A 26595-nucleotide genomic window follows, 5' to 3' on the forward strand; every position below is an offset into this window, starting at 1 on the left:
ACAAATGTTTTAAACGATAACTGTGATGGAGGCGCTTATGTTCTCTTTCATTTTGAGTTGCTCTAGATAAGAGTCTTTACCTGATTATGTTACATCTTTATAAGCTGACCAAAAAACTATCTTAATGTTTCTTCTCTTTGAAACCCAGTCTTTCTTCATGTGGAGACTGTAATGAAACTGTTCATTACATTCTTCCGCTGTAGATAGCTCAGATCACACAGAGATTTGGCTGATCCTGGATCAGTAGCTGAGGGCACACTGTGCTGTAGATTTGGCTGATCCTGGGTCAGTAGCTGATGGAAAACTGCTGTAGATTTAGCTGATCCTGGGTCAGTAGCTGAGGGCACACTGTGCCCTCAGCTACTGACCCAGTAGCTGGTGCACTGTGCTGTAGATTTGGCTTATCCTCGATCAGTAGCTGAGGGTGCACTGTGCTGTAGATTTGGCTGATCCTGGGTCAGTAGCTGAGGGCGCACTGTGCTGTAGATTTGGCTGATCCTGGGTCAGTAGCTGAGGCGCACTGTGCTGTAGATTTGGCTGATCCTGGTCAGTACTGAGGCGCACTGTGCTATCGATTTGGCTGATCCTGGGTCAGTAGCTAAGGGAACACTGCTGTAGATTTGGCTGATCCTGGGTCAGTAACTGAGGGCGCACTGTGCTGTAGATTTCGCTGATTCTGGTCAGTAGCTGATGGAACACTGCTGTAGATTTGGCTGATCCTGGGTCAGTAGCTGATGGAACACTGCTATAGATTTGGCTGATCCTGGGTCAGTAGCTGAGGGCGCACTGTGCTGTAGATTTGGCTGATCCTGGGTCAGTAGCTGAGGGCGCACTGTGCTGTAGATTTGGCTGATCCTGGGTCAGTAGATGAGGGCGCACGGATCTTCTGTTTTTCTTTGACTCGCCCTACAGCCTGGGCACTGCTGCGTCCACCGCCAACCTGCTGGACGACGTGGAGGGAAATCCATGTGGTGACTTATTATTATTATTATTATTTAATGGAAATAGTCTTATTAGTAATAATATTTGGCTGTAATTATTTGTAGTAGTATTGAGGTGATTGTATTATTTGCTTTGTGTTTTCTTGCTGTTAAATATATTATATATCATGTTAATACAGAGGAAGAGGGCCAGCTTAGGAGACCAGCCACACAGGAAGAGGTGGAGCCCCAAAAGGAAGAATCATGGTAAGAGACACCAGCAGTCTCCTGTTCCCAAGTCCTGACTTTACAGGCATTTAGCAGATGCTCTTATCCAGAGCGATGCACACAGCTTTTTATGTGGTGTCCATTTACACAGCTGAATATGTACTGCAGCAATGTGCCTTTGCTCAGGGCTACCTCAGCTGTGTCCCATATGGGAATCAAACCTGCAAGCCCAGTTTCTGAACCAATATACCGCAGTACCGCACGGGCTGTAACATCAAAGGAACCTGGCCTGCTGACCATAGTGTGTACACTGCTGACTCATTAGATTCTCTCACCCCCCCGGACATTCAGTCATGTGATTAGCTGCCTGGTTGATGATTGGCGGCCAACGGTGAGGTTTGTTTTGATGGGTGGGGAGGGTTGTGAAAGTCCGTTAGCGCTCAGAGAAGGGTTGGCGGTAAGTGTGCAGGGTTGGTGGGGGGTTGTGAGCGCTCAGAGAAGGGTTGGCGGTAAGTGTGCAGGGTTGGTGGGGAGGGTTGTGAGCGCTCAGAGAAGGGTTGGCGGTAAGTGTGCAGGGTTGGTGGGGAGGGTTGTGAGCGCTCAGAGAAGGGAGAAGGGTTGGCGGTAAGTGTGTAGGGTTGGTGGGGAGGATTGTGAGCGCTCATAGAAGGGTTGGCGGTAAGTGTGTAGGGTTGGTGGGGAGGGTTGGCGGTAAGTGTGCAGGGTTGGTGGGGAGGGTTGTGAGCGCTCAGAGAAGGGTTGGCGGTAAGTGTGTAGGGTTGGTGGGGAGGGTTGTGAGCGCTCAGAGAGGAGAAGGGTTGCGGTAAGGTGTAGGTTGGTGGGAGGATTGTGAGCGCTCAGAGAAGGGTTGGCGGTAAGTGTGTAGGGTTGGTGGGGAGGGTTGTGAGCGCTCAGGGAAGGGTTGGCGGTAAGTGTGTAGGGTTGGTGGGGAGGGTTGTGAGCGCTCAGAGAAGGGTTGGCGGTAAGTGTGTAGGGTTGGTGGGGAGGAGGACCGCTGAGGGGGGTTTCGGCAGGGCGGTCGGAGAGAGAGACGCGGTCTGATGGAAATGTTGCTCACAAGTGTTTCTGAATCCTTCACGTGCAGATCGGGCCTGGACGCACCACTTCAGGGTTTCCACGGCAACGACAAATACATCCCGCCCCTCCACCCGCCGTGACTGGTGGCTCGGCCGCTCTTTGACCCCTCCTCCTCTCACCCGGACCAGCCAATCCCTGCACCCCCTCAAACTGCGCCACGCCCACTGAGGAGGTGGCCTCAACAGAACTATGTCCTCCTCCTAACTTTGGGCCTGTGACGGTTTTTTTATTACCATTATAACCATTATAATTATCTGTTTATTTTTGATTGCTTAGAATCAGAACACAAATGCAGTCTTTGTGTCCCTTTTTATCTTTTTTTTGCCCTGAAATTTCTATTGAGAAGAAGAAAAAAAAATTGAATTATGATGATTAATTTTCCTTATGAATTGATTGTGTCTTGCTAGTATCTTTTTTGTGTGGTTCAGGCAATGTCTGGTCTGACCAGTGTCTACAGATCAGACGTGCTGGAGCACTGGGGACTTTTTCTGAGTTATTCCATGATCTGGCAACCCGTGAGCAGCCATTTTTGGAGTCTCCTGGGGGACAGAGACTTGAACACTTTCCCAGGAGCCTCTGCTTCATGGCACAGGTCCCGCTGCTGGCTTTTACATCAGGATTCGGAATGCAGGATGACCTTTGACCCTCAAAGTGCTCCTCGGCTTATGGGAGAACCGGCCACATGCCAAAAATCCCCCCCTTCCTCCCCACCTCTCATCCTCTCGCAGGAAATTGGACAGGAAGTTGGAGAAAGCCGGTGAACCCATGCTTGGACAGCTTAAAGCTCCTCCTTATTTGACCGCCCCAGAGGATCACGGTCTGCGGTGTTGCTTGCTGGCTGCGGCCCCGTCTCCGGGTGTGTGCATCACTGGGGCAAAAACCGATATCAAACAAGATGGCAGCTGCTGTGAAGAACCAGAGCCTCCGCAACCACCCACTGGGCCACAGCAGAGAATGAGGCGGCTTTTAGGAAGACCAAATGTGAGCCCTGCTCTCGCTTTAGTTAGGCCCTGCTCTCGCTTTAGTTAGGCCCTGCTCTTGCTTTAGTTAGGCCCTGCTCTTGCTTTATTTAGGCCCTGCTCTTGCTTTATTTAGGCCCTGCTCTTGCTTTAGTTAGGCCCTGGTGTTGTTAGGTCCTGCTCTCCGTTTTGTTAGGCCCTGCTCTTGGTTTAGTTAGGCCTGCTCTCACTTTAGTTAGGCCCTGCTCTCGCTTTATTTAGGCCCTGCTCTCGCTTTATTTAGGCCCTGCTCTTTCTTTAGTTAGGCCCTGCTCTTTCTTTAGTTAGGCCCTGCTTTTGGTTTATTTAGGCCCTGCTCTTTCTTTAGTTAGGCCCTACTCTCGCTTTATTTAGGCCCTGCTCTTGGTTTAGTTAGGCCCTGCTCTCACTTTAGTTAGGCCCTGCTCTCGCTTTATTTAGGCCCTGCTCTCGCTTTAGTTAGGCCCTGGTTTAGTTAGGCCCTACTCTTGGTTTAGTTAGGCCCTGCTCTCGCTTTAGTTAGGCCCTGCTCTCGCTTTAGTTAGGCCCTGCTCTCGCTTTAGTTAGGCCCTACTCTTGGTTTAGTTAGGCCCTGGTGTTAGGCCCTACTCTTGGTTTAGTTAGGCCCTGGTGTTAGGCCCTACTCTTGGTTTAGTTAGGCCCTGCTCTTGGTTTAGTTAGGCCCTGCTCTCGCTTTAGTTAGGCCCTGCTCTTGGTTTAGTTAGGCCCTGCTCTCGGTTTAGTTAGGCCCTGCTCTTGGTTTAGTTAGGCCCTGCTTAGTTAGGCCCTGGTTTAGTTAGGCCCTACTCTTGGTTTAGTTAGGCCCTGGTTTAGTTAGGCCCTACTCTTGGTTTAGTTAGGCCCTGCTCTCGGTTTAGTTAGGCCCTGCTCTCGGTTTAGTTAGGCCCTGGTTAAGTTAGGCCCTGCTCTCGGTTTAGTTAGGCCCTGGTTAAGTTAGGCCCTGCTCTCGCTTTATTTAGGCCCTACACTTGCTTTAGTTAGGCCTTGGTGTTGTTAGGTCCTGCTCTTGGTTTTTTGTTAGGCCCTGGTTTTGTTAGGTCCTGCTCTCCGTTTTGTTAGGCCCTGGTTTAGTTAGGCTCTGCTCTCACTTTAGTTAAGCCCTGTTCTCGCTTTATTTAGGCCCTACTCTTGCTTTAGTTAGGCCCTGGTGTTGTTAGGTCCTGCTCTCGGTTTAGTTAGGCTCTGGTTTTGTTAGGTCCTGCTCTCGGTTTTGCTAGGCCCTGCTCTTGGTTTTTAAGCTTGTTTTGATCAGACTGCGGTTGTGGCCCAGCCTGGTTTCTCAGCAGGGCTCACACCACACAAGCATCTCCACGCTGGAACGCTCCTACGCAGAGGAATGAGAGGAACAGGAAGTGTCCTGCCCCTCAACGCTCAACTGCCATATCTAAAAACTTCCCTAAGTGTTATTATTATTATTATTATTATAAATTGTCAAAACATTATTATTGTTATTGATGGCTCTAAAAATAATAATAATAATAGCAGTTCAGTTATAACTGCGTGACATGAAAGGAGTGTCCACCTAGGTAGAAAACAGTATTCTTTTTATGGTATTAATGTTCTTATTGTTAATTATTAGAGATATTTGATAGAGAAGATCCAGTAATATTTACCAGTAATTGATGGCTGTGTGTTTGTATCTTGTGAAATGGAAAATGGGGAGGGGAGTGGGGGGGGCGGGTGGAAGATAAGGAAGGGGAGGAGGCCTCTGTTCGGAGATGATGTGGATTGTAAGGAAACCTGCGGTTCGATGGCTCAGTAAAATCGCAGAGGGTCACGATCGAAGTAACAAATTAAAGTTTTGAGTGGAAACTTTTAGCTTGTAGCCATGTTTGAATGGTATCTGCCTACTGTCTCCCCCAGTCCCTTTGATTTTAAAACAGTTATTAAAAAGGTCACCCGTGCACCCATGCACAACCCCACCCCCCCATTTTCAATATCTGGTTATTACTTTGATACTTTGAACGCCACGTGTACAGTTTGGGTCTCAACCAGGTGTGGCAATGGTGGTTTGAATTGAAACCGGAGTCGTCTCTGATTTGAGTCTCTGAGTCAGCACAGGTGTTGCTGTAATGCACCTGCTGGCCCACTTAAACATTCAAATCCACAGATTCTCTGTCTCTTATGCACAAGCAGGTCAGCTTCGCACACCTGCCGTTCTAGCACGAGCACTAGGGGCGGAATCGGTCGGTTCTAAGCACGAGATCTTTCAGTGTCCTTTCAGTTCATCTAAGATTCAGTACCAAAGGTTAGTTAACAAGGGGTTCCTTGTCATGTAACTGATGTTATGTAGCTACCTAATTCGACGGCGTTGCCACTGGCTTCCTCTAATACAGGAACAGACCTCTGGCTGCATTTTTTACGCTTTCAGCGAGTGGAGTCACAGATTCTCTTCATTCTCTAGATTGTGAGCTTTTTTTGTAAGAAAATGGTTCGCTTTTTGGCATCTTGTGGGTATTCTTGAAGGGACATGATCAGGGACAAAACCACTGTCAGCGAAAGTCCTGTCCTTGGGCACGCTCGTCATGAGTCTTCATAAATTGTCATTTTCGCTGGAAACTCCTGCTGCAAAATTAAACCAACCTCACGGGGCAAAGAAAACACAGTAGCATAAGAAATGCTGGAGGAACACGGGAGTGGATCCACTGGTTACTGTATGGAATCTGTGGTGGAGCTGGCTTGCTTCAATTAAGATATAATCAGAATTTTTCTAGAACCTCCCTTGCTGTTTTGAGCCTAATTTAATTGATTAGGCTACAGGCCAGTTATATATTGTGAGGTTTTGCTCATGAAATTCGTATCTGCTCTGGAGTCCCCCTAATTCATGTCACTGAGATGCCTGTCAGAGGACAGTTGCATGCTTTACCGTGTCTGCTGCGCCGAGGATTTGAGGTTATATGGTTTTCCAGTGTACCAATCAAAATTAAACGAAGACCTTGACAAGGGCCCATGCAGGATGGTGAACTGAACTCTGCTTGGATCCTCTAGAATACTGTAGCCAGCGTGTCCTAGAAGAAGAACGCGCGTGATCATGCTCCTTTTTATAATATGGGTCACGAAGTTTTACCGCTCCGCTTTTTTATTTATTACATTTTTTTTAGTGCTGGTGGGGGAGGGGGACGGGAGAGAGAGAAATAAAAAAAAAAAGCTTAGTTTGGTTAAAGTTTTTCATCAGTGGCCGGCGCTGAGCTGAAAATGGGTGGGCGGAAAAGTTAAACTGATTATCGGTCTCGTCCAGTTTCCATTAATTTTCCTTGATTAAAAAATGTGCCAGAGATGCAAATAAAATATTACTCGTCTAAGTAGCCCAATTGAGAACTGTCTACATCTGATGGTATTGAGTATGAGTATGAGTGGTGAACTAATTGCTGTATTGACAAACTGAATTGATGAATGATCAGTTATAAAGGGACGTTTTCTGCCCCGCCTATTTTCATCTCAACAGCTACCACCGCTGTTGACGTTCAACTGCAGAGAGGAGCGCGTGCATATTTGCGCAATATTCGGGAAAATTCAGGCCTGCTTGAATTTTTTAAAGATGCCATTTTTTTAAATGGTAAAATGGGGAGTCAAATTTGATTTTATATTGTCATGGAGAACATGCCACTTCACTCTGGATATACACATGATACCAATACGCAGTTAATCCTCTCAGGGAACAGACTACCCTACGCGCTGTTCAAACTCGCTCCTAGACTGCCATGTAGCTACAAGCACAAGTGAAATGGCCAATAATATTCCAGAAACCGTTTTCTACGTTCAAAAACAGTGTAGAATGATTACACGTTGGGTATCCCAGTACCGTAGCCTACGCTTGATAACTCGCAATGGGTCAGTTGCAGGGTGCTTAGCTGGAGTTTGAACCTGGATGCCACAGGACTGTAATAAAACGGGACTAGCCCACCGCTATTTCAAAGATGTGGATAGCTGTTCCAGTTACAGTGCAGCTCTGTGGTATATCGGTTTAAATCTGCAAATTGAACAAATGAGTTTACCGTTGTTTTCATAGGGTCCTGGTAGATGCGAACAAAACGCAGGACAGCAGGGCCCATCTGAAGTTGAAAAAAACCCTGTCACTCAGTCGAAGGTTATTGCACCTGCGCTAAACGTAGTTACCGAGGAACAGTAGCCTACGATGTTCTTAGTTGCAGCTGTTTGTGTTACTCATCTTAAACTCTTCTCCCTTGTTCAAAATCCTTAATGCAGTAACAGGCCTTTCACTACCGTTCAGTGTTGGCCTAGAGCAAATGGTAAACGCTTTCTTTACATGTCAGTGTGATTGAAATAGTAAAATAGGTCACTTATAACCGCTTAAAACACATGCTATAAAAGTTTATAATAGGCCTACACACGTGGAATGGATGGTAACCCTATAAGAATGTTCGCTGTATTTTCAGGTAAGAATGTATTATAAACTTTAAAGGCATTATGGATTGCGGTTAGTGCGTAACATTGACTGAGCGTATATTTATTGAATGACAGGTCGTATCCAAAACACGTTTATATGCAAGTTTAAACCTTTAACCAGGGATACTCAAACCTGGCCCTCGAGGTCTGTAGTAGGCTAGCCTTCTGTCGGGTTTCAAGGGACTCTAATCAGGGCCGATTTAAACCTGGGACATCAGGTGAGGTAAGCAAATTCTCTGGCCGATCCATCGACCACTTAACTATGGGTTGAGAAAGAAAAGCAACAGTACGACTGGCCTCGAGGACCAGATTTGAGTATCCCTGCCTTAAACACTTAAGTGGTTTTTATGCATTATTTTTATTTTTATTTTATTTTTTGGAGGTTAATGATGAGGACTTTCAAGATATTTTCCGCAACGTTTCTTACCCTACAGAAATGTTTATTAGCGATTTAAATAAATTGTGTTGTACCCTTTCTAACGTTTTGGGCTTTTGTTATTCCAAATGATATTAAACGATCTCATCTGTGGCGTTTATTTGTGCTTTATTTCAATTGCAACGGTGTTCCAGAGTTGTGACCTCGGATTTAGAGAGAAATTGCCATCTGATTTTGCACAGTTGAACCAGAAGATGGCGCTGACACACAGCTTTATAGGACCTTTTAATCCTTTAAAGGTCCAGGAATTTGGATTTAAATTGTGGTTATATTTCCTAAAAGACAATTGATTGCCTTAATATTTATTAATTTATTATTAATTTATTATTTATTATTTATTAATTTATTATTTATTATTATTAATGTATTATAAGTTTTTAACCGAATTATTACCATTACATTTTAATAAACAGTTTTAAATCATCGTGATCTGCTCAGCAGATAAGGACAGTATGGGCGTGCATCCTTTGCTCATTAATATTCATGTACATACGACACGTTACATATTAAACCGTTATTGGTCGCTAGGTTAGAACAGGTTGTACCGTGCAGTCACATTAGACTACCAGACAACACGAAAGGAAGCAACATGCACTAAGCCACAATAACGCAGTGACATTGAGCTGCTCTAGACCTAACATTAGACTGGACAGCAGTCTGAAACTCCAGACATTACACCCGAGTAAAGAAAGGCTTGAAAGCTATTTAATATTCGCTAGCTAACGGTGGGCCTACTTGTGCCCGTGCGCCTCCAGAAATGAAACCAATTTCTTGTGGGTCTCCTTATTTAATGGAAAAGAAGAAAAAAAACATTGTTTTTTCTGTATCCAGAGAAGGTGGAATGCTCAGCCATTTTGAACGTGGCTTGCCCGCGCAAAAGTGTCAAGAGCATCATTTACATATTAGGCTACAATTAGAAATGATTTCACCGGTCATTTTTATTTATTTATTTATTTTGCAAGAATGAATTGTAAATATTTCCTGGCCATTTGTAAATGCAAAAACGCATTTAAATAACGCATTAGCAAAGAATTCAACCGATTTCAGTTTCCTGGACCTTTAAAGTGAAATGTCTTGAGCACAGATCTCTAGCTGTAGAGATCTGTGGTCAAGACATTTTTCAAGCCTGTAGGGCTGAGGTCCTATTTTTATCGTATGGTCTTTTATTATCATTATTATTATTATTATTATTATTACTCTACGTTTTCGCAATTTCTCGTGGGATGGTAAACGATAAGAGGTGCGAGCTTTGGCAGTCTGTTTAGGTGACTTGGAGGCGAGATGTCAATTCAATGTAATGGATGGGCCAATGGGCCTCCAGGCGGCTGTAAAATTAAAGAGCAGAATTCTGACCTTTAAATTGCAACAACTAATTTTCACAAAACTTCGTAGCCTATAGCCTACATAATCTCGTGCATGAGCTAGCCTATACACATTTCCCAGTTGAATCACTTGTCTCTGTCAGGATAGATTTCCCGCCATACTGATAAAATAATTCCCCAAAAACGTTTCTGTTTGTGGACCATGGAGCTGAAAATAGACGGGGCGGCCGCTGAAAACGTCCCTTTAAACTGATCATTACAGCCAGGAAAATGATTGTAAACAGATAGAGACCAACGGGAAGTTTCCGGCCTCTTCAATTTCAGCTCAACAACCGCCACTGCAAAATAATAAAAAATAAACATGGTTGCAAGCTAATCACTTGTAACTATACTATTCTATCATTGTCTATTAACTATCAGTAGTACAGCGTATGGAAGGCCACATCGCAAACAGCGGATGGCGCTCGATGAGCTTATTCGTTACAATGTACCCGCGCCTGAGAAAAAAAAACGTGCGTACGTGTCACACGTGTACGTAGTGCACTGTGTACAACAGAGGTTGTCCAGTCTTGGACGCATACACAATCTTTGAGGAGGTTCCTTTCCGTCACCTTGGTAACTGTGATGACGTGTAATGAATAAACCGCCTACCACAAAAATACCAGCCAGCCAGCGGCCATTGTATCTCAGAATATCTGTCTAGCGTGTCGGGAGAAAATTGACGTTCTGCGAGTGCTGTACGGTTTGAAAGATCTGCAAGATTTTTTTGATATTACACGGAATATTCCTGGTTATTTATATTGAACAAATGCCGCGTGTAAATAAAAACAGAATAGTATTTTAGTTCTACCAGAAATGCATATTGTTTTAGAATTCCTTTTGCAATTTTTCTGTTAAGCTCGCGTACCTTGCTAGCTACTGTACTGATACGCGCGTCTGTTTCCTTCCAGTCGTCTGAGAAAAAATCGGTGGATATTCCTTCTCTTTTGTTAACCTGTCTTATTGGCATTCTTTTCGTAAATTTGCCTTTTTAGAGTTCTGTTTCTATTTAGATGGCAAGCTTCCCAGATTCTGTAAACGAAAATGACATAGGTGAGTATTCTCAAAAAAATATTTTCTTTGGGCTACATTGATGTGATGTGATGAGGTTGTGGCATAGTCCAAACATTCGCGTTTCGTTTGCTGTAGGCCTAACGGGTTAATGTTAACGTTTGCTATAATTATTTTAGACTAACGAAACAGTTGTTTTGCGCTGCATGGCTTGTTGGATCGTTTGTTTTGTTGTCATTTGGCAAGAACCCCCTCTTTTTAAAAAAATTGGCAGATGTTTGCTAGGTTGTTAGTTTTGCAAGCAAGTTAACTTAACCAACTTAGATATCAAACATTAGCAAGCGTGTGCTAAAAAAACTTTTCTAGAAGATATCACGATCAGACGGATAATTTAGTAGATAATTAATGTAAGTTACTGTTTACAGATCATTTAGAACCCTCCCCCGTGCATACCAGTGTCTCCTGAGCCAGTTGGGGGCGGGGGGTGCGCAGTCTGACTCTGTAAGGAAATCACAACACGAGACACAAGGCAGGACGCTCCTGGCCTGGTAACCAGTTGCGCGGCGCGCACGTTCGTGTGACCGCTTTGAACTATTTCTCAAACGGGAGAATAACGATTACATTCGTGCACGAGCATTCTCTTTATATTCTCTATCGAATACTCTGTCACTGTGGATTTGAAAAATTATAAGTCAACGAAGTGCTTTTCCAGCTTCTGAAAACTTTGTGAAACGACCCCCTGAACTTTTTCAGAAGCAGCGTTTAAGCGTGAGCATGTGGCTGTAATTTTAGGATAGATTTATGAACCATATGGTGCACAGGTAAGCAGTGGAGTCACAGGTTGGGTTGTTCTCAGGGTAAGGGGGTGGAGTCACAGGGTGGGTTGTCCTCTCAGGGTAAGGGGGTGGAGTCACAGGGTGGGTTGTTCTCTCAGGGTAAGGGGGTGGAGTCACAGGGTGTGTTGTTCTCTCAGGGTAAGGGGGTGGAGTCACAGGGTGGGTTGTTCTCAGGGTAAGGGGTGGTGTCACAGTTTGGGTTGTTCTCTCAGGGTAAGGGGGTGGAGTCACAGGGTGGGTTGTTCTCTCAGGGTAAGGGGGTGGAGTCACAGGGTGGGTTGTTCTCTCAGGGTAAGGGGGTGGAGTCACAGGGTGGGTTGTCCTCTCAGGGTAAGGGGGTGGAGTCACAGGGTGGGTTGTTCTCTCAGGGTAAGGGGGTGGAGTCACAGGTGTGGTTGTTCTCTCAGGGTAAGGGGGTGGAGTCACAGGTGGGTTGTTCTCAGGGTAAGGGGTGGTGTCACAGTTTGGGTTGTTCTCTCAGGGTAAGGGGGTGGAGTCACAGGGTGGGTTGTTCTCTCAGGGTAAGGGGGTGGAGTCACAGGGTGTGTTGTTCTCTCAGGGTGAGGGGGTGGAGTTACTGTGTGTGTTCTCTCAGGGTGAGGGGGTGGAGTTACTGTGTGTTTGACTCTTTTGTGTTCTCTCTCCTCAGGTAAGGCTAAGCCCATCGGTGAACTCTTGGTGCCTGTTGCTCCTTTTGACCAGAAGTCCGGGCGGGAGACCTGGTCAGTGGCCTTTGCCCCTGATGGCTCCTACTTTGCTTGGTCACAAGGCCACCGTGTCGTGCGGCTCGTACCCTGGTTCAGATGCCTCAGCAACTTGTGAGATGCACACACATGCCTTCGTTCACTAGCCTACTTATGCTCTGTACATCTGCTTACTACACTGCCTTTTTGTACATACTAACTGTTCAGTACACTAACACACCTACTTATTGCACTGCTTCTTGCTTATGTCACGTCTGCTTACTTATTACACTGCCTTTTACTATTACACTACAACATACTTATTACAGTACCCACTTACTTATTACACTACCACTTACTTATTACACTGCCTTTTACTATTACACTACAACGTTCTTATTGCATTGCTTCTTGCTAATATAACTCACCCACTTACTTTTTACACTACAGCTTACTTATTACACTTTCACTTATTACACTGCAGCTTACTTATTACACTTTTTTTTCATGATTTTTTTCAAAATTTGTAAATCAATTTTTAAAACTTTTTGGAAAGAAATTTGACAGGTGGCGTGGGGCTGAACATGCCCAATTCCCATGCTAGTTTGGAATGCCAAATTGACTGCGATCGCATCCGCGTTCAACGCTACAGCCGATCTGGGAGAGCGTAGGCATCCGCAGTTCTCCGAAGCACGTGCTGCTTCTTTTCACACTGCGGATTACAGCTAAGCCCACAGAGAGCAGAGTCAGCGGCCCACAGACACCCGATCCTCCAGTGTGGGGTGGGAGGGGGGGGGTTGCTAGATGGCGGGGGAAATGCAGTCCCCTAGCCGGCTGAACCCCTCTGACAGTCTGGATTCGATCCGAGACCGTGGGGCTCATCCGTGCTCCACAGCGCGGTGCCTTACCCGAATGAGCCCCCGGCAGCCCGCCCGTGAACCGTGTTCTCAGGCTGTATTTCTCAGACCAAAAGCAGCTTTTCAGAGCCACGTTCAGGGCCTGAGAGGAGGAGTGGGCAGGGTGGGCAGGGGCCGGGCACGGCCAGGTGTGTGTTTTGGTGGCTGCTTGAGGGCCGTGGGTCCTGAGGGCGTTGGATCGGGGCCCACACGGCCTGAGGGCATTGGATCGGGGCCCACACGGCGCACGGCGTTGTGTCCGGTGCAGGGCCCCTTTGACAGCGGTGCCGGCGGCTCGCGGGCGGGCCGTCACACCGCGTCTCGCCTTACCGCGCCGGCACAATGGCGGCTCCCCGGCGGGCCGCGGCGCGGTGAAGGCCCTTTGTGCTGCTCCCCGGGCTGAATGAGCTGCTCATAATGCGGCTGCTGCTCCCGCCTGGCACCGGCCCCCCGAGCGTCTGCCTGCACACGGCCTTCTGTACGCCACGGGCTGTGTGCGTGTGTGTGTGTGTGTGTGTGTGTCTGTGTGTGTGTGAGTGTGTGTGTGTGTGTGTCTGTGTGTTTGTCTGTGTGTGTGTGTGTGTGTGTGTGTGTGTGTGTGTGTGTGTGTGTGTGTGTGTGTGTGTGTGTCTGTGTGTGTGTGTGTGTGTGTGTCTGTGTGTGTGTGTTTATGTCTGCTTCTGTGTCTGTGTGTGTGTGTCTGATTCTCTCATTGTGTGTCTGCTTTGTCCTGGACTGCGGCCCCTACAGGTTTATTACTGGAATAAATTATGTCATCGTAAAAGAAAGTAATGAAGGTGTTGAGTTCATTGAGTTCTCTCACCCTGGAGTGGAGGATGTGTGTTTATTAGCTGCGTTGTGAGGACCAGGCCTCATGTGAATGTGTGTTTGTTAGCTCCGCTGTGAGGACCAGGCCTTGTGTGGATGTGTGTTTATTAGCTGCACTGTGAGGACCAGGCCTTGTGTGGATGTGTGTTTATTAGCTCCGCTGTGAGGACCAGGCCTCATGTGGATGTGTGTTTATTAGCTCCGCTGTGAGGACCAGGCCTTGTGTGGATGTGTGTTTATTAGCTCCGCTGTGAGGACCAGGCCTCATGTGGATGTGTGTTTATTAGCTGCGCTGTGAGGACCAGGCCTCATGTGGATGTGTGTTTATTAGCTCCGCTGTGAGGACCAGGCCTTGTGTGGATGTGTGTTTATTAGCTCCGCTGTGAGGACCAGGCCTCATGTGGATGTGTGTTTATTAGCTCCGCTGTGAGGACCAGGCCTTGTGTGGATGTGTGTTTATTAGCTGCGCTGTGAGGACCAGGCCTCATGTGGATGTGTGTTTATTAGCCTCACTGTGAGGACCAGGCCTTGTGTGGATGTGTGTTTATTAGCTGCGCTGTGAGGACCAGGCCTTGTGTGGATGTGTGTTTATTAGCTGCGCTGTGAGGACCAGGCTTTGTGTGGATGTGTGTTTATTAGCTGCGCTGTGAGGACCAGGCCTCTGCTCAGTCCTGTGCTGCAGCTCTCCTCTTTCTGTGACCCCTCTCTAGTTGTCCAAACAAGCCAGTTCAGTTTCTCGGGCGCCTTCAATGGGCGAAGAGGTGGCTCATTCTGTGAGGCAGCCAACCTTCAGCCCACGGGCCCTGCGTTTGGGAGAACGTAAGGACAAACCTACTCGGGGGCGAGCGGAATAGTTGGTTTCCTTTCCCGCAGGTAAAATGTTTGCTGCCTGTGCGGCAGGGTTGGTGGTTTCGTGCTCTGCAGTAAACCTGTCGACGTGGATGGGACGAGGTCGAAATATTCGGCACTGTACTGGTTTTGGTGTTCGACGATTCGTTTCAGTCTTAAACCAGCCCAGGCCGGGCTTAAACTGGAACGCGGCCGCACCGCGCTGTATTGCTGGCGTTATGAACGCGCCGCACGTGTGAATTCGTGAACACGCCACACGGAATGCGAGAATATTTATTTTATGTAATTTTGACAGTTTGGTGGGCAAGCTGTGTTTAGGCATGCGGTCCAACGTCGTTTGCTTTCGTGATGCAGCCTAACGGAGTTAATCAATGCAAGCGTCTTGAAGGAGAGACGCTAGGAACGTGAGAGGACAGCTCTACACTCGTCAAACAGCGTCAGGTACACGGCTGTAAAATGTTTTCATCATGTCATTTTTTGAACTGTCACTCTAGTCGGGTGGAATAAGTAATGGGGCGTCATATGGACGTGCTGTGCTATAGGGAGTGCATATACACTGTCTGTTAGGGGATAGTGGCTGTTAGGGGATAGTGGCTGATAGGCGATAGTGGCCGTCCAACGGAATCCTGGCTACCCGCTCCGAACATTGAGCCCAGGACACGCTGACAGCTCGATTTTAATCGCTTTTGATTGGCCGGGCCTAGGTCAGCGATTGAGCAAACCGTTGGAATGTTAAGAATGCTCTTCAGACGTTTTGGACCGGTCAGGTGGCACATTGCAATATAGCTCTCATAGTGTCAGCACATTCTTTGTGGCGTGCTGCATTCTACATGACATAGCAGAGGCAGGGCTGCATGGTTAAGTAACTGCTAGGTCAGGTCCCCGCTAGGACGATGCTGTTGCACCCTTGGCAAAGCACATAACCTGTATTGCTTCAGTATATGCCCAGCTGTATAAACGGATGTTAAAAAATTCACAAGAGAGGTAGGACTGATTGGCTTTGGAGTTGTTTCTTAAGTGCATGTCTTATGTGAAGTGCAGGTCTGAAATGAATGAAACTTAGTTGAAGTTGTGATTTAGCGAAATTGAGTTGGATATGCCCTAATTCGCCAGCACCTTCTGTTAGGGCTAACGTTTGGCAGTTGTGCCTTGACTGTTAAAATAGTGCCCCATATGTGAATCCTTCCTGTGCGGCTAAGGGCTCAAATCCCTTGTGCTCAAGCACTTTCTGAATTGTGAGCCCATCTCTGTCTGTAATCCCCTTGATTTCCCCCCATCTGAGAAAAGACGGAAATATTGTTTGCTCTCCTTAAAAAGAAAAGATACGCATGTATCCTTTTCTGGGCAGCATTTAAATATTGATCTTGATCTTGTTCAGCGCAGCATGTAAACAGCCTGCTGAAGGTCATTTAGAAACTGGTGAAGGTCATTTTGAGACGGGTGAATGTCATTTGGAGACTGGTGAATGTAACTTCGAGACTGGTGAAGGTCATTTTGAGAGGGGTGAAAGTCATTTAGAGACTGGTGAAGGTCATTTAGAGACGAGCGAAGGTCATTTGGAGACTCGTGAAGGTCATTTAGAGACTGGCAAAGGTCATTTTGACAGTGGTGAAGGTCATTTAGGGACTGGTAAAGGTCATTTAGAGACAGGTGAAGGTCATTTAGAAACTGGTGAAGGTCATTTAGAGGCTGGTGAAGGTCATTTAGAGACTGGCGAAGGCCTAGCTGATGTATAGCGGCTGTAGTAGTCAGCTTATTCCTGGTGTGTTATGCACACGATGTCCTGCGAGCCCTGGTCTCGGATGTCTTGCACACACACACCTCCAGGGGTTTCTGTTCCCCAGCCCCAGGGCCATTGTGATGGATGCCCTGAATTTTGGCCTCATTGCCCTTTTTAAAAATAACTACAGACACAGCTATTTGCACCTTGCCTTATAATCTGTATGTCTGTCTGTCTCTGGAAGGGAGAGAATTTTTGCCACTCACCACATGTGGAAATAATTCTCCAGGCCGTTAAAAGTGGAGCAGTTCTGCAGCGTGTTCCCTTGGCGTTTCCATAACCCGACCGCCAGCTTTGTGCTCTTGGCAACAGGCTCATCTCCCCACGCTCACTTGTTCCTGTCAACTGCAGAACTCTGTGTACTTTCGGTGATGTCAGTAATGTAGCTGCTTTGTGTAGTTACATCGACTTAACAGGAGGGCGTCCATGAAAGAAATCATTGAAGCACGTTTTCCAAGTCCTGTTGTATAGTGACATCATCGGCTAGCTACAAAGCTGTGTTAGCAACATTGATAAACAATCGGAGGAGGAGGACCAGGGCTTCTTCGGTGATCCATTTGGCTATCGATAGCCGTTAGTTAGCTAGCTAACCGTAAGAATGTTTGCCCCGCGTGATGAAATTTGAGGCCTGTCTGGCTATCTGAAGCCTCTGGCCTTATCAGCGTTGTGAATGCCGTGTGAGAACGTGCTGTTGCTAAGCCGTAGTCTGAGGGATGTAGCATTGCTTTATGGTCTTACTGTCCAGCAGCCAGAGGGAAAACACAAAGTCACGTGGGCTTCTCATTCACTAGAAGAGAATCGGCCAAGTATGTAAATACTTTCGGCACGAGGGGAAACATGCAAGTGTTTCCTAAGGGATTTAAACAAAAGGAAAAAAAACGCAAAAAAATTCTTTAGGTGTTTGAGTTGGAGTCACTGAGTTGAAACTGTTTTTTTTTTTTTCTGAGCGCTACACGTGTCAGAATCTTGTTGGTGGTGGTTTGCCAGAGAAGACGTGGATCTGCACTCCTGGTTGGCCCGTTGTCCCTGTAATTCCTTAACAATCCACTTCCATTTCGGGAGTAAAATTGTAACTGATTGGTTGTTGCATTTTTGTTTCACTTGGATACTTGAGGACCTGAGACAGTATCCTGGGGTCTTGGTTGCATTTCAGAACACATTTTTTTTTTAAACATATTTTTTAAAAACAGGCTGCGAGTCGAGCGGCTCTTTAGTGCAGTGGATACCGTTGGCGCATTAAACCGCTGGCGTTGCCCGGGCGACACACTGCCGACATTATCTCCGGTTCATCTGACCGCCCGCCCGCCTGCCCGCCCGCCCGCCAGCGCGACACACGCACAGCTGGGCCTTGTGACGGTCCGCTTCCACAGTGCGCCTCCTCCCCCGGAACAGTGTCCCCGTTGTGTGCGCCTCGTCACGAGTCTCTCCTTTAAGCCCGCGGTCGGAGGAGGAGGAGGAGGGGGGGGCCGCGGGGTCGTTCTCCCCTGGAACGGGGACCGAAAAGCGGGATTTACGTGTTTTTGTAATCTCCCTGATGTAACCCTGGGAAATTTCCAGGGCCCTCCTCCCTGGGCATTACCTCATCTCATTCCTGTTTTCCCCTCTGGCCCAACGTTTTGCCCGGAGTGGGGATGGCTTTGTGGCTTTTTTTGTTTGGGGGATTGAAAGTTGTTGTTTTTATCAGAATGGGTGTTCTCCCCCACGCGTCGCCCGGTGTGTCCCCCCCCCCCCCCCCCGATCGTAGGGGGCTGGCCGGGTATCCGCGGGCCGTTAATTTGTTTGCAGAAGCAGGCGGACGTCACGCTGTATCTGCCTCCTGTTTGCAGAGCTGATACAATATTTGCTCTCCAGGGCAGGCTTCTGAAGGCTGTTTGACCCGGTTCAGACTGCGAGCGCGTGTGTGTGTGTGTGTGTGTGTGTGTGTGTGTGTGCGTGTGTACGTCGTTTTTGTACGTCGCTTTGGATAAAAGCATCTGCCAAATGAATGTAATGTGCGACAGGGGCGACATAGCTCAGGAGGTATGACCGATTGTCTGGCAGTCGGAGGGTTGCCGGTTCAAACCCCGCCCTGGGCATGTCGAAGTGTCCTTGAGCAAGACACCTAACCCCTAACCCCTAACTGCTCTGGCGAATGAGAGGCATCAATTGTAAAGCGCTTTGGATAAAAGCGCTATATAAATGCAGTCCATTTACCGTTTACCATTAATGTAATGTGTGTGTGAGTGCGTGTGTGAGTGTGTGTGTGTGTGTGTTTGAGAGTGTGTGTGTGTCTGTGTGTGAGTGTCAGTGTTGGGGGTGGAGTATTGGCCATCTACATGGATTAAAGTTGGACGTAACTGATAGGGGTATACCTTATTTTTAGCTATAACAGGGTGAATGATATATGGAACGAGCAAAACATTTTTAGAAATTTAGAAAACATGCCTGGATGGATATTTTAGTCCCAAAAAGAAATCTGGATGTTTGGCCAGCCTGTTTAATTCCAGACCTTGTTATTGGGGGGATTTTACAGAAGAGTGACGAGATGCTGCTTAAACAAGACCAGCCCAGTGTCTTAACAGTCACGTCTCTCCTTTCTCTCTCTCCCTCCATCATCCTTTTTGTCATCCCCTTATTTCTTCCCTCCCTCCCTCCCTCCCGCTATTCTCTCCCTCCTCCTCTCTTCCCTCCCTCCCTCTCTCCCCCTCCCCCTCCCCCTCTCTCCCTCCTCCTCTCTTCCCTCCCTCCCTCTCTCCCTCTCCTCCTCCTCTCCTCCCTCCCCCTCTGTCCCCTCCCTCCTCTCTCCCTCTCCCTCCCTCTCTATGTCCCCTCCTCTCCTCCCCTCTCCCCCCTCCTCTCTCCTCCCTCCCTCTCTCTCCTTCCTCCTCTCCCCCTCCCTCCTCCCTCTCTCTCTCTCAGCTCTGGGGGCAGTGCGGACGCTCCGGGCGGGGCGGGGCCTCGGCGGCTGTCGCGGCAGAACAGCGACGGGAGCCTGGCTCCCAGCATGCCGCGGGAGCACACCATCGACTGCGGCGACGTCGTCTGGGGGCTGGCCTTCGGCTCGTCTGTGCCGGAGAAGCAGAGCCGCTGCGTCAACATCGAGTGGCACCGCTTCAAATTCGGCCAGGACCAGCTGCTGCTCGCCACGGGCCTCAGCAACGGGCGCATCAAGATCTGGGACGTCTACACGGGTCAGTCTCCCCGGTTAGCCTGGGTCAGCTTGGGTCAGCCTGGGTCAGCCTGGTTCAGTCTGGGTCAGCCTGGTTCAGTCTGGGTCAGCCTGGGTCAGCCTGGTTCCAGCTCTACGTTGGGAAAGGAGTAATAATCCAGCCTGGTTCCAGCTCTACGTTGGGAAAGGGGTATAATGAGCCAGCCTGGTTCCAGCTCTACGTTGGGAAAGGGGTATAATGAGCCAGCCTGGTTCCAGCTCTACAGTGGGAAAGGGGTATAATGAGCCAGCCTGGTTCAGCTCTACAGTGGGAAAGGGTTATAATGAGCCAGCCTGGTTCAGCTCTACAGTGGGAAAGGGCTATAATGGGCCAGCCTGGTTCCAGCTCTACAGTGGGAAAGGGCTATAATGAGCCAGCCTGGTTCAGCTCTACAGTGGGAAAGGGCTATAATGAGCCAGCCTGGTTCAGCTCTACAGTGGGAAAGGGCTATAATGAGCCAGCCTGGTTCAGCTCTACAGTGGGAAAGGGCTATAATGAGCCAGCCTGGTTCCAGCTCTACAGTGGGAAAGGGCTATAATGAGCCAGCCTGGTTCAGCTCTACAGTGGGAAAGGGCTATAATGAGCCAGCCTGGTTCAGCTCTACAGTGGGAACGGGCTATAATGAGCCAGCCTGGTTCCAGCTCTACAGTGGGAAAGGGGTATAATGAGCCAGCCTGGTTCCAGCTCTACAGTGGGAAAGGGGTATAATGAGCCAGCCTGGTTCAGCTCTACAGTGGGAAAGGGCTATAATGAGCCAGCCTGGTTCAGCTCTACAGTGGGAAAGGGGTATAATGAGCCAGCCTGGTTCCAGCTCTACAGTGGGAAAGGGGTATAATGAGCCAGCCTGGTTCAGCTCTACAGTGGGAAAGGGCTATAATGAGCCAGCCTGGTTCAGCTCTACAGTGGGAAAGGGGTATAATGAGCCAGCCTGGTCCCAGCTCTACATTGGGCAAGGGCTATGATGAGCCTGCTGAATGAGCAGGTTTAATGAGTCGTATGAGGTAAACAGCTGGCCATTTCCTGAACCGTCCCCAGGTTCCCCCCATTAAAACTTGTTTTTCTCAGGAGATGAAGAAAGGTCTCTCTGCTTCTCTCCCGTTTGGCCTCCCATCGACTGACCCCCGACCCTCCTTCCTGTTTTACACCCCCTCCGCTGTTTTTCGGTTTGCCTGTTTGTCTCCTCATTGGGTCATTCATTCTGCTGGGGGGCGGTGCCCTGAGGCTGGTGTGCTGGGTAGTGCTGGGTAGGGTCGTGGCCCTTCAGGCTGGTGTGCTGGGTAGTAACTGGCTGTTCAGACTGGTGTGCTGGGTAGTGCTGGGTAGTGACCCGGCTGTTCAGACTGCTGTGCGGGTAGTGACCCCCTGAGCGCAGCACTCTTAGCCACTCCTTCTGACTCTAAATGAGTGCTCGTTTGATACCTTTATTTTTAGACGACTGAAGTTAACAGCAATGCTTTTGCAATCCCCGGGCGCCATTTTGGCTCGTGTGGACATTGCCCCTGCCTGGGTTTTGTCTGGTTTCCAGCAGTGTGGTCTGTTCCGGTACATCCAGTGTAAACACGAGGGAGGTTTGTGGTGCGCGGTCAGCCTCGTCCCAGAACAGTGGGTTACAGGGCTCCGGGTCACTGGGACAACCGTAACCGCGCGCTCTGAGCTGATCTGAGGTCAGCGCATTCCGGCATGCCTCGGCAGCTATTATTACCCGCGGTGCCGCGCTCCCATTGGCTCGGAGGGTGCTCCAATGGGGCAGGTCCCGAAGCTGTGCCTCCATTGGCCGATGGGGCTCGTGGGTGGTTGTGGGGGTTGGGGGGTGGGGTTTGCTTTCTAGGTTACCGTTCTGGAATTACTCCTTCCTCCTACGAGCCTTATCGCTTATCTGAGGCACTCAGCCCGAACCTCGGAGTGCTTTAAGAGGTCACTGTCTTGGTTAAAAAAAAACAGCCCTGTAACTACGGCGACGGGCAGGTTTGCACCCTTTGGTGGCACTCCACAGGTTATGGGAGGAAACAGGTGACCTGGGTGTGGAGAGAGACCCCGCGGGAGCTTGGGAAACATGGCGGTCGTAGCGTTTGAAAAGACAAGCCCGAAGGTCGCTGGGTCAGTCTGACCATCCCTGTGCCCAGCCCCGCCCCCCCCACCCCATTGCCCCCTTTCTCTAATTTCCTTCTGGGGAATCAGATTTCTAAGCTGGAGTAGGGGTGGTGAGGAGCCCCTTGCCATGATGGCACTGATAATGCCCCCCCCCCACCCCCCTAAGCATAGCATGAAACACACACACACACTAACACACCACACACACACACACACACAAATACACACACTAACACGCACACTAAACACACACACACACACACACACACTAACACACACACACTAACACACCACACACACACACACACACACTAACAAACACACACTAACACACCACACACACACACACACACTAACACACACACACTAACACACCACACACACACACGCACACACGCACACACACACACAAATACACACACACACACACACACACAAACACACACACACACACACACACACACACACACACACACACAAAGGGCCTGTCTCTTCTCTCACACGCTCTGGTGTGGCAGAGCAGCGGTTATCTGGCTGAAGGTGTGCTCACTGAGCCGCTGGAGTTTACCCTCGGTGTTGTGACACGCGCAGTAAAGCCGATATGAATGGGGCTCGGTGATCAAACGCAGACTGTTTCACGCTGACTGGATACTGCCCCTGTGTGAAAGTGTGAACCAGCGGTCATCCGTGCTGCGAACGTGTTTTTCCTGCACACAAAGCACCAGGAGAAAAGCTGCCCTTCATATAGAGACATTTCTCCAGTGTGTCAATGGCTGTTTTTGAGACATGAACCAGATATTGGGTGTTTTTAAAAATTATATATTTATTTTCTGATATTTTTTCCACATTTTCATTTTTAAATGCACATTTTATTTTGTAATTTGTGATTGTAGTTAGCACTATAATGAGTATAGTTTGGATTACAGTGTAGTTTGTTTTAGAGTATAGTTTTAATTACAGTGTAGCTGGTTTTAGAGTGTAGTTTGGATAACAGTGTAGCTTGTTTCAGAGTATAGTTTGGATTACAGTGTAGTTTGTTTTAGAGTATAGTTTGGATGTAGTTTGTTTTGGAGTATAGTTTGGATTACAGTGTAACTGGTTTTAGAGTATAGTTTGGATTATGGTGTAGCTTGTTTTGGAGTATAGTTTGGATTACAGTGTATCTTGTACTAGAGTATAGTTTGGATGCAGTATAGCTTGTTTTGGAGTATAGTTTGGATTACAGTGTAGCTGGTTTTAGAGTATAGTTTGGATTACAGTGTAGCTTGTTTTGGAGTATAGTTTGGATTACAGTGTAGCTGGTTTTCCTTTGACCCTCTGAATGGGTTTGCTCCTGCAGGCAAGCTGCTTCTGAACCTGATGGACCACACTGACATCGTGCGGGATTTGACCTTTGCCCCCGACGGCAGCCTGGTGCTGGTGTCCGCGTCCCGGGACAAGACCCTGCGCGTGTGGGACCTGAAGGACGACGGTAAGCTGGGGGGCACCGCCCCCGGGGTCCGCCCCCAAACAGCACGCCCCCGTCTGCTTCAGCCCTGAGGAAGCTCGGCCGCAGAAACGATCGCGCCTGTTCACTAGGCAACGGCACGGCAAGCCTTGCGTTCTGGATACTGAGCATCTGCTAAGCGCCTGTGAAGAGATGCTGGTGTAGAGATGAGGCAGGAGGGGGCTTTAAAGAGAGGGAGGAGAGAAGTCCTCTCTTCTGGCAGCTGCAGGCTGTTTGCGGCGCGCTTTGCTTGTTTAGATCTGATGTGTCGTTCACCGCAAAGACTCCTGGGAATCCCTGAAGAACACTGCGACTTCGCCTCCCGCCCTCCCTCCACCCCGCCCAACGGCCCCGTCATCTTTAATTCAGGGGCTGCTGCCGTTAGCGGTGAGGCTGCTAGCATTAGCGGTGGGGCTGCTAGCATTAGCGGTGAGGCTGCTAGCATTAGCGGTGAGGCTGCTAGTGTTTTTAGTGGTGAGGCTGCTAGCATTAGCGGTGGGGTTGTTAGCATTAGCGTCGAGGCTGCTGGTGTTTTTAGCGGTGAGGCAGCTGGAATTAGTGGTGGGGCTGTTAGCATTAGCGGTGAGGCTGCTAGCGTTAGCGGTGGGGTTGTTAACATTAGCGTTGAGGCTGCAGGTGTTTTTAGCGGTGAGGCTGCTAGCATTAGCGGTGGAGCTGCTAGCATTAGCGGTGAGGCTAATAGCCTGCTGTAGCTCTGTTTCTCTGCAGCCAGTTTAAGCAGCCATCGGGGCATTTCAGGGCCTGACCTGCGTGTGTGCTCAGTGCGTGGAGCTCCCTGCAGCGAGAGGTTAAAGTCAGCTCTGTTTCTTCTCAGTCTGCTGGAGTGTTTGTCTGTTCTACAGCACTCACCCCTCCCCCCCCCCCCCCCCCACCCCCACCATCCCGTACGCCACGCCCCCCTGTGACGCACGACTCTCACCCGACAGGTCCAGGGTATCAGTGTAGTCGTGTGCTTTTCTGTTTGCTCAGAGGGGGCCGCGCTGTGCCCGGCTACGCGCTCGGCTTGCGCCTTTTTCATAACACTGAATTCTGTCTCACATGGCACACGCCAAAGCTGGATATTAGTGGAAAGAAGAAGTGCCAACTTTGTTAATGCGGGAGACCCCTGTATGTACGGACTGTAGATTCCCTCAGTCACAGCGCAGTCAGAAATCACACAGACCCCTGTTCTCCTGTGTCTCTCTTTCATACGAAACGGCTGCAAGATCACAGTTGAGTTCTGAATGTTTATTCCCACCACTTTGTCCTGCTGTGGGTGGGGTGGAGCATAGAGGTGACACTCAGTGAAGGGGTGGTTGCTGTGGTTTGGGGGCGGGGCATGGAGGCGACGCTCAGTGAAGGGGCGGTTGCCGTGGTTTTGGGGGCGGGGCATGGAGGCGACGCTCAGTGAAGGGGCGGTTGCCGTGGTTTTGTGGGCGGGGCATGGTGCTGACGGCGCGTCCTCTCTCCGGCCTGCAGGGAACATGGTGAAGGTCCTGCGGGGTCACCAGAACTGGGTGTACTGCAGCGCCTTCTCGCCCGACTCCTCGGTCCTGTGCTCCGTCGGGGCGGGGAAAGCGGTACGTCCTCTCCTCCTGTGTGTGTGTGTGTGTGTGTGTGTGTGTGTGTGTGTGCGTGCGTGCGCGTGCGTGCGCGCGCGTGTTTGCGTGGGCTCTATACAGAGTCAGTGTGTCAGAATGATGCACATGCACACCTGTCTTGGCTCCCCTTGGCTGCAGTGCTAGCAGTGTAGCCCTGGCAGTTCTCCCTTTTTTAAGCGTTAGCATTAGCATTAGCATTAGCGTGACCTCACTCAGGGCACTGAACCCTTCCTTATACGGTGTTCACTTTTTCCACCTCCTTTGTGATCCAGCAGACTTGAGACTCGCCCTTCCTGTCACAGGTGGGGGCAACTCAGCTCTGATTGGTTGGTAGTGGGCGGAGCCACAAAGGGTCCGGCACATAGGTGCTGCTCCACATCTGTCCCCCTCCCCCCGCTGTCATAGTTAAAACCTTTTATCATATTGTCTTGTATTTATTTTATTTGAATTTATTTTTTTAACCAACCCGCATGGAAGCCTTCATTTGACAGTCTACAACCTTTCATAACTCACCCCACCCCCACCCCCCCCTGCCTTATTTTACTGTCAGACTCGCTAGCCTGTTCCCCCTCCAGCCCCCCCCCCCACTTTTTCCAAAGTACCGCATTTCTTCCCCTAGTCAGTTTCCTGAACGACTTGTTCAGCTGTGTCAGATTTCCTCCTTCCCACATACATATGTGTTCTTCTGTCTCTCTGCATAACGTATCTATTAAACAGTTAGCGTTAGAGCACGCCGTTAATGCACGGCGCTAGCGATAGCATCTGTTTCTGAATGGTGGCGGTTAGCCTCGCGCCGCCTGCCACCGCCAGAGGGGTCAGGGCAGGCAGGCGGGGGCACAGTAGCGGGATGAAAGGGCCGTCTGTGTCCTGCCCGCGTCGCCCGCGTGTCCGCCAATTACCGGGCACCAGCCGAACAGCGGCGAGCGTGCTGGGCGCCGTGCCATTGCGAAATGGACGCCTCGCTGCATCGCGACCGTACAGCGCTGCAGAGTTTCAACCAATCAGATGGCCCTCCAGTTCAGCGCTGCAGATTTTTAACCAATCAGAGATGGCCTTCTAGTCCAGTGCGCTCCACAGCACACAGAAAGTAAGGGAATAAAGGCGTAGCACACACAGCGCTGTAATCTGCCTAGCCCCGACTGTCCCACACAAAAACGTGTAGTGCGGTAGTGCGTGGCAGCAGTGCACTCTCAAAATGCCAAGTGCACCTGTAGGCCAAGTTGCCTTTAAGGAAACGGAGTTCTGTATGTGAACGAAAGTCATAGTGCCGGTACGAGCTGTCACACGTGACCGCACGCGACAGCCGGCCCCTGACAGCGACCCGTCTGAATAAGCTCTCTCTCCTTCTCCCTGTGCATCCCTCACTTAAAAACAAAAAAAAAGAGAACAGCGTTTCGGTTTGTTTCTGTTAAAACGACGCGAGCGTGGCAAGGACAGCAGCCCTCACAGCTGCTGTAGGGCCTTGAGATAAATGATAAATGTTTGTTCTCTCTTTGTGCCGTCCAGCTGAAACAGCGAGGCCGTTTTCTTTGTGACGTGTCGCACAGTCCCTGCTGCGTTTGCCAAAGGCGTCTTCCTTTCGACCGGCAAACGCTCTCTTCTCCTCTCTTCTCGCGGTGACTGTGCGTGTTTGTGTAGGCCCGCTGGGACTGGAGAGCCCGCTGTAAACAGCAGCGCTCTGAAACAGCGGAGAAGCCAGTGGAGTCACATTGTTACCCAGAGTTTCCATTTGCTTCGAGGCTTTTTAATTTCCTGTTCTCTGTCAACTTTGCGTTGATAGTCTTGGAGAAAGTGTCCAGTAAAATTAGTTTTAAAAATATATATTTTTATATTTAAAAGTTTTGTGTTCTTCTGTTTTGAATTAGCAGTATGTGGATAAATCCAGGTTGACCTGAGAA

At 49.1% G+C, this 26595-nt stretch overlaps 2 protein-coding genes across 22 annotated transcripts in view; both read left to right on the plus strand.

Annotated features, from left to right (window-relative positions):
* Positions 1-8185, plus strand: part of LOC135235603 (CUE domain-containing protein 1-like) — a 34256-nt gene extending 26071 nt beyond the window's left edge. Inside the window, exons 9-16 of one of the 20 annotated variants that reach the window (XM_064301240.1) lie at positions 913-971; positions 1121-1187; positions 2254-3379; positions 3445-3992; positions 4046-4241; positions 4282-4309; positions 4386-4401; positions 4440-8185. In XM_064301240.1, coding sequence (XP_064157310.1) covers positions 913-971; positions 1121-1187; position 2254 — 127 coding nt within the window. In that variant the 3' untranslated portion in view covers positions 2255-3379; positions 3445-3992; positions 4046-4241; ... (1 more) ...; positions 4386-4401; positions 4440-8185. The other 19 variants (XM_064301239.1, XM_064301236.1, XM_064301237.1 and 16 more) reach the window with 19 other exon arrangements.
* A 1839-nt stretch (positions 8186-10024) lies between these two features.
* The window catches only part of LOC135235511 (WD repeat and SOCS box-containing protein 1), a 26506-nt gene continuing 9935 nt past the window's right edge, over positions 10025-26595 (plus strand). The window contains exons 1-6 of one of the 2 annotated variants that reach the window (XM_064301041.1): positions 10025-10146; positions 10444-10501; positions 11945-12113; positions 19230-19501; positions 22950-23081; positions 24576-24676. In XM_064301041.1, the coding sequence (XP_064157111.1) occupies positions 10462-10501; positions 11945-12113; positions 19230-19501; positions 22950-23081; positions 24576-24676 (714 nt within the window). In that variant the 5' untranslated portion in view covers positions 10025-10146; positions 10444-10461. Of the gene's footprint in view, positions 10502-11944; positions 12114-19229; positions 19502-22949; positions 23082-24575; positions 24677-26595 lie in introns of both variants that reach the window. The other variant, XR_010324400.1, reaches the window with a different exon arrangement.

The sequence above is a fragment of the Anguilla rostrata genome, chromosome 12, assembly GCF_018555375.3.
Source record: "Anguilla rostrata isolate EN2019 chromosome 12, ASM1855537v3, whole genome shotgun sequence".
Lineage (NCBI taxonomy): Eukaryota > Metazoa > Chordata > Actinopteri > Anguilliformes > Anguillidae > Anguilla > Anguilla rostrata.